This window comes from Ranitomeya variabilis, chromosome 1 (genome assembly GCF_051348905.1).
Source record: "Ranitomeya variabilis isolate aRanVar5 chromosome 1, aRanVar5.hap1, whole genome shotgun sequence".
Taxonomy (NCBI): domain Eukaryota; kingdom Metazoa; phylum Chordata; class Amphibia; order Anura; family Dendrobatidae; genus Ranitomeya; species Ranitomeya variabilis.
Window position 1 is genome coordinate 955,862,539 of NC_135232.1, and position 12,356 is coordinate 955,874,894.

The 12,356-nt window shown below is 40.3% G+C and overlaps 1 protein-coding gene across 2 annotated transcripts in view; it reads right to left on the reverse strand.

Annotated features, from left to right (window-relative positions):
* The window catches only part of ZNF827 (zinc finger protein 827), a 299,492-nt gene that overhangs the window by 198,050 nt on the left and 89,086 nt on the right, over positions 1-12,356 (reverse strand). For both annotated transcript variants that reach the window (XM_077279284.1, XM_077279285.1), the window contains exon 2: positions 10,734-11,729. In XM_077279284.1, the coding sequence (XP_077135399.1) occupies positions 10,734-11,729 (996 nt within the window). The remainder of the gene's footprint in view (positions 1-10,733; positions 11,730-12,356) is intronic.

Genomic DNA, 12,356 nt, shown 5'->3' on the forward strand with positions numbered 1-12,356 from the left:
TGGACAGAGACAACATTTTTCTAATTTTGGTTATAGACATTACCACAATGAATTTTAAACAAAACAATTCAGATGCAGTTGAAGTTCAGACTTTCAGCTTTCATTTAAGGGTATCCACATTAAAATTGGATGAAGGGTTTAGGAGTTTCAGCTCCTTAACATGAACCACCCTGTTTTTAAAGGGACCAAAAGTAATAGGACAATTGACTCCAAGGCTATTTCATGGACAGATGTGGGCAATCCCTTCGTTATGTCATTCTCAATTAAGCAGATAAAAGGCCTGGAGTTGACTTGAGGTGTGGTGCTTGCATTTGGAAGTTTTTGCTGTGAAGTAAACATGCGGTCAAAGGAGCTCTCCATGCAGGTGAAACAAGCCATCCTTAAGCTGCGAAAACAGAAAAAACCCATCCGAGAAATTGCTACAATATTAGGAGTGGCAAAATCTACATTTTGGCACATCCTGAGAAAGAAAGAAAGCACTGGTGAACTCATCAATGCAAAAAGACCTGGGTGCCCACGGAAGATAACAGTGGTGGATGATCGCAGAATAATCTCCATGGCGAAGAGAAACCCCTTCACAACAGCCAACCAAGTGAGCAACACTCTCCAGGAGGTCGGCGTATCAATAGCCAAATCTACCATAACGAGAAGACTGCATGAAAGTAAATACAGAGGGTTCACTGCACGGTGCAAGCCACTCATAAGCATCAAGAATAAAAAGGCTAGACTGGACTTTGCTAAAAAAACATCTAAAAAAGCCAGCACAGTTCTGGAAGAACATTCTTTGGACAGATGAAACCAAGATCAACCTCTACCAGAATGATGGAAAGAGAAAAGTATGGCGAAGGCGTAGTACAGCTCATGATCCAAAGCATACCACATCATCTGTAAAACACGGCGGAGGCAATGTGATGGCTTGGGCATGCATGGCTGCCAGTGGCACTGGGTCACTAGTATTTATTGATGATGTGACACAGGACAGAAGCAGCCGAATGAATTCTGAGGTATTCAGAGCCATACTGTGTGCTCAGATCCAGCCAAATGCAGCAAAACTGATTGGTCGTCGTTTCATACTACAGATGGACAATGACCCAAAACATAAAGCCAAAGTAACCCACGAGTTTATTAAAGCAAATAAGTGGAATATTCTTGAATGGCCAAGTCAGTCACCTGATCTCAACCCAATTGAGCATGCAGTTCACTTGTTAAAGACTAAACTTCAGACAGAAAGGCCCACAAACAAACAGCAACTGAAAACCACCGCAGTGAAGGCCTGGCAGAGCCAAAAAGGAGGAAACACAGCATCTGGTGATGTCCATGAGTTCAAGACTTCAGGCAGTCATTGCCAACAAAGGGTTTTCAACCAAGTACTAAAAATGAACATTTTATTTATAATTATTTAATCTGTCCAATTACTTTTGGTCCCTTTAAAAACAGGGTGGCACATGTTAAGGAGCTGAAACTCCTAAACCCTTCATCCAATTTTAACGTGGATACCCTCAAATGAAAGCTGAAAGTCTGAATTTCAACTGCATCTGAATTGTTTTGTTTAAAATTCATTGTGGTAATGTCTATAACCAAAATAGAAAAATGTTGTCTCTGTCCAAATATATATGGACCTAACTGTAAGTGGGGTTCTGCTGTTCTGGCACCTCTGAAGCTCTACCAAAGTGACATAGCACCCTCAAACAAGTGCTGCAAAATCTGCACTGTAATATGGCACTACTTCCCTTCTGAGCTTTGCACTGTGCCTCAAAAGTAGTTTTTGACCACATATGGGATATCTATGAACTTTTCTCCTTTTGCCCTTTGCGAAAATACAACATTTGAAGCTAAAAAAAAAAAGATTTTTGTGGGAAAAATGTGATTTTTTTTATCTTCACGGCTTAAGGTACCGTCATACTCAGCGATGCTGCAGCGATATAGACAACGAGCCGATCGCTGCAGCGTCGCTGTTTAGGTCTCTGAGGAGCTGTCACACAGACAGCTCTCTCCAGCGACCAACGATCAGGGGAACAAATTCGGCATCGTTGAAACTGTCTTCAACGATGCCGAAGTCCCCCTGCAGCACCCGGGTAACCAGGGTAAACATCGGGTTACTAAGTGCAGGGCCGCACTTAGTAACCCGATATTTACCCTGGTTACCATTGTAAAAGTAAAAAAAAAAACACTACATACTCACCTTCTGATGTCTGTCACATCCCCCGGCGTCCACAGGGTTACGCGCTGCTGCTCAGAGCTTCCTGCACTGAATGTGTCAGCGCCAGCAGTAAAGCAGAGCACAGCGGTGACGTCACCGCTGTTACTGCCGGCACTGACACATTCAGTGCAGGAAGCTCTCGGCAGCAGCGCGTAACCCTGTGGACGCCGGGGGACGTGACAGACATCAGAAGGTGAGTATGTAGTGGTTTTTTTTTTACTTTTACAATGGTAACCAGGGTAAATATCGGGTTACTAAGCGCGGCCCTGCGCTTAGTAACCCGATACTTACCCTGGTTACAAGTGAACACATCGTTGGATCGGCATCACACACGCCGATCCAGCGATGACAGCGGGTGATCAGCGACGAAATAAAGTTCTGGACTTCTAGCTCCGACCAGCGATATCACAGCGGGATCCAGATCGCTGCTGCGTGTCAAACACAACGAGATCGCTATCCAGGACGCTGCAACGTCACGGATCGTCGTCGTTCTCGCTGCAAAGTCGCTTAGTGTGAAGGTACCTTTAATGTTATAATCTTCTGTGAAGCACCTGGGAGTTCAAGGTGCTCAATACACATCTAGATAAGATCCCAAAAGGATCTAGTTTCCAAAATGGTGTCATTTTCTCCTGATACCCTTGTAAAAGTAAAAAAAATAGGTGTAGCATTCCCTCACATATGGGGTATCGGCATACTCAAGAGAATTTGCACAACAAATTCTATGGAGCAATTTCTCCTGTTACCCTTCTGAAAATGAAAAATATGGAGCTAAAAAAGATTTATTTGGGAAAAGTGTGATTTTTTTTATTTCCATGGCTCTACGTTATGAACTTCGGTGAAGCACCTGTGAGTTAAAGGTGCTCAATACACATCTAGATAAGTTCCATAAGGGGTCTAGTTACCGAAATGGTGTCACTTGTGGGGGTCTCCACTGTTTAAGTACATCAAGCGTGACATGGCATCCGCTAATTATTCCATCAAATTTTGCATTCAAAAAGTGAAATGGCGCTCCACCCTTCTGAGCCCTGCCATGCGCCCAAACATTCCCCCACATATGGGGTATCAGCGTACTCAGGAGAAATTGCAGAACAAAATAAATGGCTCATTTTCTCCTGTTACCCTTGTAAGAGAAAAAACAAATAGGTGTAAATGAAAATTTTTGTGAAAGAAAAGTAAATGTTTATTTTTTTCATGCACATTCCAAAAATTCCTGTGAAGCACCTGAAGGGTTAATAAACTTCTTGAATGCGGCATTGAGCACCTTGAGGGGTGCAGTTTTTAGAATGGTGTCACTTTTGGGTATTTTCTGTCATATAGACCCCTCAAAGTCACTTCAAATGTGAGGTCCCTAAAAAAATGGTTTTGCAAATGTTGTTGTAAAAATGAGAAATTGCTGGTTGACTTTTAACCCTTATAACTTCCTAACAAAAAAGATTATGTTTCCAAAATTGTGCTGATGTAAAGTAGACATGTGGGAAAAGTTATTTATTAACTATGTTGTGCAGTATGACTGATTTAAAGCCATAAAAATAAAAATTTTGAAAATTGCTAAATTTTCGCCAAATTTCCGTTTTTTTCATAAATAAACTCAAGTCATATCAAAGAAATTTTACCACTATCACAAAGTACAATGTATCACAAGAAAATCTCAGAATCACCGGAATCCGTTGAAATGTTCCAGAGTTATGACCTTATAAAGTGACAGTGGTCAGAATTGTAAAAATTGGCCTGGTCAGGAAGGTGAAAACAGGCTTCGGGGTGAAAGGGTTAAATCAATAATAGTGGCATGCAGAGTCCACGTCAAAGGACCAGTCACTGTCCAAATACTTCTGAACCTAACTGTATATACAGGGCAGTCACTGAATGCTGTGTGCTGAGAAAAATCAATATACAGTGACGGAAATAATTATTTGATCCCTTGCTGATTTTGTAAGTTTGATCACTGACAAAGACATGAACAGTCTATAATTTTAAGGGTAGGTTACTATTAACATTGAGACACAGATTATCAAAAATAAAATCCAGAAAATCACATTGTATAAATTATATAAATGTATTTGCATTTTTTAGTGAGAAATAAGTATTTGATCCCCTACCAACCATTAAGAAACTCAATGTTGCCCCGCGATAGTTCCTAACCTGAAAGATCCGGAGAAGATCTGTATGGAAGAGTGGATCAAAATCCCACCTGCAGTGTGTGCAAATTTGGTGAAGAACTCTGTAATTGCAACTAAAGTTTTTGTACCAAATAATAAGTTCTATTTTTCTATTGTATCAAATACTTATTTTATGCAATAAAATGCTAATTAATTAATTAGTTAATTAATTAATTAATTAATTAATTAATTAATTAAAAATCATACAATGTGATTTTCTGGATTTTTTTTAAGATTCTGTCTTTCACAGTTGAAGTGTACCTACAATAAAAATTACAGACCTCTCCATTCCTTGTAGGTGGGAAAACTTGCAAAAATTGACAGTATCAAATAGTCATTTTTCCCTACTGTATATACAGCTCTGGCAAAAATTAAGAGACTACTGCAAAATGTTCAGTTTGTCTGATTTTTCTCTTTATAGGTATATTTTTGAGTAAAATGTAAATTACTCATTTATTCTATAAACTTCTGACAACTTGTCTCCGAATTTCCAAGCAATAAATTTTGTATTTTTTTTTCTGAAAAGGAGAAATGGTCAAAATTAACAAACAAACAGTGCTTTCAGACCTCAAATAATGCAAAGAAAACAAGTTCATAATCATTTAGAAACAACAATACTAACGCTTTAACTCAGGAAGAGAATCAATATTTTGTGGAATAACCAAGATTTTTAATCACAGCTTTCATGCGTCTTGGCATGCTTTCCACCAGTCTTTCACACTGCTCCTGGCGCAAAAATTTAAGCAGTTCTTCTTTGTTTGATGGCTTGTGACTATCCATCATCCTCTTGATTACATTCCAGAGGTTTTCAGTGGGGTTCAGGTCTGGAGATTGGGCTGCCCATGACAAGGTTTTGATGTGGTGGTCTCTTAATTTTTGCCAGAGCTGTATACCAGGATGTGCACAGGATGGGGGTGTATATGCCAGTATGTGGTCCAGGATAAGGAACATATATACGAAGATTGGGTCCAGCAAATGGGACATAAATACCAGGATGGGGCCCAGGATAAGGGACATACGGTATATACCAGGATGGAGGACATACAGTGCCTTGTGAAAGTATTCGGCTCCCTGGAACTTTTCAACCTTTTCCCACATATCATGCTTCAAACATAAAGATACCAAATGTAAATTTTTGGTGAAGAATCAACAACAAGTGGAACACAATCGTGAAGTTAAACGAAATTTATTGGTTATTTTAAAATTTTGTGAAAATTCCAAAACTGAAAAGTGGGGCGTGCAAGATTATTCGGCCCCTTTACTTTCAGTGCAGCAAACTCAATCCAGAAGTTCATTGTGGATCTCTGAATGATCCAATGTTGTCCTAAATGCCTAATGATGATAAATATAATCCACCTGTGTGTAATCAAGTCTCCGTATAAATGCACCTGCTCTGTGATAGTCTCAGGGTTCTGTTTGAAGCACAGAGAGCATCATGAAGACCAAGGAACACAACAGGCAGGTCTGTGATACTGTTGTGGAAAAGTTTAAAGCCGGATTTGGATACAAAATGATTACCAAAACTTTAAACATCCCAATTAGCACTGTGCAAGGGATCATATTGAAATGGAAGGAGTATCATACCACTGCAAATCTACCAAGACCCGGCCGTCCCTCTAAACATTCATCTCAAACAAGAAGTAAACTGATCAGAGATGCAGCCAAGAGGCCCATAATCACTCTGGATGAACTGCAGAGATCTACAGCTGAGGTGGGACAGTCTGTCCATAGGCAACAATCAGTCGTACACTGCACAAATCTGACCTTTATGGAAGAGTGGCAAGAAAGCCATTCCTCAAAGATATCTATAAAAAGTGTTGTTTAAACATTGCAACAAGCCACCTGGGAGACACACCAAACATTTGAAAGAAGGTGCTCTGGTCAGATGAAACCAAAATCGAACTTTTTGGCAACAATGCCAAACGATATGCTTGGCGTAAAGGCAACACAGCTCATCACCCTGAACACACCATCCCCACTGTCAAACATGGTGGTGACAGCATAATGGTTTGGGCCTGCTTTTCTTCAGCAGGGACAGGGAAGATAGTTAAAATTAATGGGAAGATAGATGGAGCCAAATACAGGACCATTCTTGAAGAAAACCTGTTGGAGTCTGCAAAAGACCTGAGACTGGGACGGAGATTTGTCTTCCAACAAGACAATGATCCCAAACATAAAGCAAAATCTACAATGGAATGGTTCACAAATAAACGTATCCAGGTGTTAGAATGGCCAAGTCAAAGTCCAGACTTCAATCCAAGCGAGAATCTGTGGAAAGAGCTGAAAACTGCTGTTCACAAACGATCTCCATCAAACCTCACTGAGCTCGAGCTGTTTGCCAAGGAAGAATGGGCAAGAATTTCAATCTCTCGATGTACAAAACCGATAGAGACATACCCCAAGCAACTTGCAGCTGTAATCGCAGCAAAAGGTGGCGCAAAAAAGTATTAAGATAAAGGGGCCGAATAATATTGCATGCCCCACTTTTCAGTTTTGGAATTTCCACAAAAATTTAAAAATAAAATAATAATAATAATTTAAAATAACCAATAAATTTTGTTCAACTTCACAATTGTGTTCCACTTGTTGTTGATTCTTCACCAAAAATTTACATTTGGTATCTTTATGTTTGAAGCATGATATGTGGGAAAAGGTTGAAAAATTCCAGGGAGCCGAATACTTTCACAAGGCACTGTATATATACCAGGATGGAGGACACTTTTTTCAGGATGGGGAACAAATAAACAGGGATGGAGCCCAGGATAAAGGGATATATACAGTGCCTTGCGAAAGTATTCGGCCCCCTGGAACTTTTCAACCTTTTCCCACATATCATGCTTCAAACATAAAGATACCAAATCAACAACAAGTGGAACACAATTGTGAAGTTGAACGAAATTTATTGGTTAAATTTTTGTGGAAAAAACTGAAAAATGGGGCGTGCAGTATCATTCGGCCCCATTAATGTAATACTTTGTTGCGCCACCTTTTGCTGCGATTACAGCTGCAAGTCGCTTGGGGTATGTCTCGATCAGTTTTGTACATCAAGAGACTGAAATTCTTGCCCATTCTTCCTTGGCAAACAGCTTGAGCTCAGTGAGGTTTGATGGAGATCGTTTGTGAACAGCAGTTTTCAGCTCTTTTCACAGATTCTCAACTGGATGTTTTGACTTGGCCATTCTAACACCTGGATATGTTTATTTGTGAACCATTCCATTGTAGATTTTGCTTTATGTTTGGGATCATTGTCTTGTTGGAAGACAAATCTCCATCCCAGTCTCAGGTCTTTTGCAGACTCCAACAGGTTTTCTTCAAGAATGGTCCTGTATTTGGCTCCATCCATCTTCCCATCAATTTTATCCAACTTCCCTGTCCCTGCTGAAGAAAAGCAGCCCAAACCATGATGCTGCCACCACCATGTTTGACAGTGGGGATGGTGTGTTCAGGGTGATGAGCTGTGTTGCCTTTATGCCAAACATATCGTTTAGCATTGTTGCCAAAAAGTTTGATTTTGGTTTCATCTGACCAGAGCATCTTCTTCCATATGTTTGGGGTGTCTCCCAGGTGGCTTGTTGCAAACTTTAAACAACACTTTTCATGGATATCTTTGAGAAATGGCTTTCTTCTTGCCACTCGTCCATAAAGGCCAGATTTGTGCAGTGTACGACTGATTGTTGTCCTATGGTCAGACTGTCCCACCTCAGCTGTAGATCTCTGCAGTTCATCCAGAGTGATCATGGGCCTCTTGGCTGCATCTCTGATCAGTCTTCTCCTTGTTTGAGATGAATGTTTAAAGGGACGGCCGTGTTTTGGTAGATTTGCAGTGGTATGATGCTCCTTCCATTTCAATATGATCGCTTGCACAGTGCTCCTTGGGATGTTAAAGTTTTAGAAATAATTTTGCATCCAAATGCAGCTTTAAACCTCCACAACAGTAACACGGACCTGCGTGTTGTGTTCCTTGGTCTTCATGATGCTCTCTGTGCTTCAAACAGAATCCTGAGACTATCACAGAGCAGGTGCATTTATACGGAGACTTGATTACACACAGGTATATTTATCATCATTAGGCATTTAGGACAATATTGGATCATTCAGAGATCCACAATGAACCTCTGGAGTGAGTTTGCTCCACTGAAAGTAAAGGGGCCAAATAATATTGCATTCCCCACTTTTCAGTTTTTGAATTTCCACAAAAATGTAACATAACCAATAAATTTCATTCAACTTCACAATTGTGTTCCACTTGTTGTTGATTCTTCACCAAAAATTTACATTTGGCATATTTATGTTTGAAGTATAATATGTGGGAAAAGGTTGAAAAGTTCCAGGGGGCCGAATACTTTCGCAAGGCACTGTATATACCCGGATGGGGAACATATTATACACCAGGATGGGGAACATATTATACACCAGGATGGGGAACATATTATACACCAGGGTGGGGAACATATTATACACCAGGGTGGGGAACATATTATACACCAGGGTGGGGAACATATTATACACTAGGGTGGGGAACATACTATACACCAGGATGGGGAACATACTATACACCAGGATGGGGAACATACTATACACCAGGATGGGGAACATACTATACATCAGGATGGGGAACATACTATACACCATAATGGGGAACATACTATACACCAGGATGGGGAACAAATATACCAGGATTTAGAACGCTACAAGGACCCATACAGCTGACCGACATGCGGGGGTTGGATGGGCCAGGGGTCTGGTCCAAATTTTGCATCTGTGCCCATGGGACTCTAGTTACACCACTGGTGAGCCGAATATTATAATTTCAGGTCATGTAGTCAAAAAGAGGACAGAAGCAGCTCTGGAAAGGAAAGGGAGACCAAATAAGCATTTTCATACACTTACTCTACATTACATACATAATTAGGAGGGATTAGGGGAAAAAAAGCGGAGACTTCTTAAAGTTTCGCATTAAGGTTGCAGTACTCCAGGAAATGCATGACTTTGGCAGGTAGTGATGATATAGCAACGTTTGTCTTCACAGTAAGTAGAGCTGCATTCTGTAAAAACAGCAATCTAAGCAACAAGAGCAGGTAGAAGGAAAGGGTGATCATGCAGTGAATGAGGCACACATTTGTTAACATAGTATTTTGATAAATACTTCAATACATTTTATAGGCTACAAAGTGTGATGGAACCAGCAGGAAAGAGGAAATATTGTTTAAATAACTATAAGATTGTTTTCTAATAAACAATCTGAAAAGGATTGTCCTCTGAAAACAATGTATCACCCATCTATAAAACTACTCATTTGTGGGAGACCAACAACTAGGATCACACCAATAGGCAAAACAGGGAATTTTTAACACTGACAGAACACTTTTATCCCCGAAACAAAATGGAGCAGCAGATCGGATGCCTGACTGCCTCTCCACTCATTCTCTGTGAGGCTACCGGAAAAAGCTGAGCACACAGCAGCTCTATAGGGAACCATGAAAGTGGCGGTCGAGCAAGCACACTGCTGCTCCATTATAACGGGATCAAATTGTCCCATTTTTCTGATTTGTGCGGGTCCCAACAATCGGACCCCCACCAATTAGTAAGTTACCAATTATCCTCAGGATATGTGATAACTTGTTTTCACTGGACAATCCCTTTAAAAGGGAATTTCCCATAATTGACATTAATCATCTATCTGAGGAATGAATAAGGTGATAAAATTCTGCTTGATACTGGGGGTCTCACCTCTGAAACCCTTACCATTCACTAAAATGTGGTTTTGAAGCACTGATTCTCTCCAGCTGTAGATCCAATTTAATAGAGCAGCATTAATTTACATGTCTCCACTGAATTTTGATAGCAGCTGAGCAGAATTGAGGGACAGGAACCCTGTCCTAGTAAACATTCAAATTCCCAGTGATCAATTGTTCATCCTGGGGAAGAACCATTTAAAATAGAAGTAGTAAGTAGACGTACGTCCATCGAGTTCAACCTATAACCTAAGATGTTGATCCAGAGGAACTCAAAATCCCCATGGGGCAGGCAATGATAGCTCCAAATTAGAGTGAATTTGGAACATACGGCAATCAGACTAGTGCCCTGGATCAAAGCCCCATCACAGAATCTAGTGCCCATAACTTGTAATATTATATTTATTAAGAAAGGCATCCAAGTCCTTTTTGTACTTTTGTGGTGAATCAACATTATGTCACCTGGCTCTGTAGTCTGACTGTTCTTACAGTAAAGAATAGCCATCTAGGATTATGATTGAACCTTCCTTCCTCTAGATGTAGATGATGGACCTTTATCACCGAGCAGTGGAAGCAATCATTTTTACAGTTGTATACATTAAAAAAAAAACTCTGAAATAGGGAAAAGGAATGCATTTGTACCTTGACCTCCAGATTTTGAAGACCTTCCTTTTGGTGAAGGGAGTAATAACAGTTCTAAGGAATGGACTGCAGTTCCCTTTTCTTGTTTCTCTTCTGGAGGTGGTAGTGGGTCTTCTGAGATGAGGGGCTTTTTTTTCTCTGCAAGCATACTGCCAGCAGCACGTGCAGCAACTTCCTTAAGTAAAGCTGCCGATGAAGTCATTGATGCCAAGGACAGGAATGGGCCAGCTGGTGAATGACGCTCTTGACCCAACGTCATACCTCGCTCACTAACTTTCTTAGACAAGGCTGCCAACGTGGAACTAGCGGACTGAGAACTGAATGGTGACGTAAAGGTCTCAAACCTTAGGGTTTCTTCTGTTCTCATTTGCGACTGATCTTGTAAAACGGCATTAGCAGCAGCTTTCAGTTTAAGGATTGCAGAATCTGGTGACAGACCACACGTGTTATTTGCGTTCTGTAGCCATTTATCCTGGCTCCATATAAACCGGTTAGTGGGTACAGCTCCATATTGATCACTGTTTTCCTGTTTCTCTGCTAGTTTTCGAGCAAGAACACTCAACTGCTTTGCATGGTGAGATGTAGGAGAAAACTGTAGACCTTGCGGATCTTCCCTGCCATTTGTAGACACTTCGGATACCAGCTGAACAGAACCAGCTTCCAGTAACCGTCGAAGATTACTACTTAATGGCTTAGTCACACTGGCTTGATCATCCTCATCCATCGAGGATGCTGAAGTTGACAATTGTTCCTTACAATGGGAGGCATCTTTAAAAACTTCATTTTCAAAAAATCCAAGGTCAGCATTCAAACTTGGAGTAGCACTTCCTAAAGAAGTATCAGGAGACGTGGGTGACTCTCGACCCCTATCAGTAGGAGACAATTTAAAATGGTCTTGTACATCACCAAAGGAATCTTCAGATGGCGTTTCTGAATTAGCTCCAAACCAGTTTTCTTCTTCACTGGCTTCTCCGACTTCTTCCCTTCTGGCACCATCTACAAGAAAGGGTACAATCAGTTACCAAAAGACATTGATCCTAAATAAGCTTTTACCCTGGCAGCTGGAGAGAAGACAGCCACGCCTTTGCCATATTACTCAACATATAAATTGTACATGCATGCCAATATTCTGCAGACTGAAGAGTTCTGTGAACATTTTTTTCCAGGAACTGCTCCATATGATTAGAATTGGAACAATCTGTACTAACAGAGCTACATGTCTATGCAGCAACAAAAATGTCCCTAAAGTCAAGATCTCTATAAAAACGTTGGATATAAAAATACTATCACATTTATATGATATATGCATTATGCTCTGATGTTATTCAATCCTCATTCAGAAGTCCACTTTTCACATACAGATTGTGCTTTATCCATGTTTTTCATGGATAGAACATGTACTTATTATAGTCTTGTGTCCACAAAAAAAATAATCATGGTAAGAAAAAAACCTTTTTTTTTGCATACGAGAAAATCACTGATGAACACGGATGATAAAAACTGACTTACCAAATAACGATGAACATCTGATTTGACAAACTGATGAAAATCAGTTCATTTTTCACGCAAGAGAACAAAAACTACTAACTGAATAAGGCTTTACATAAAAAAAACTCAAAAAAC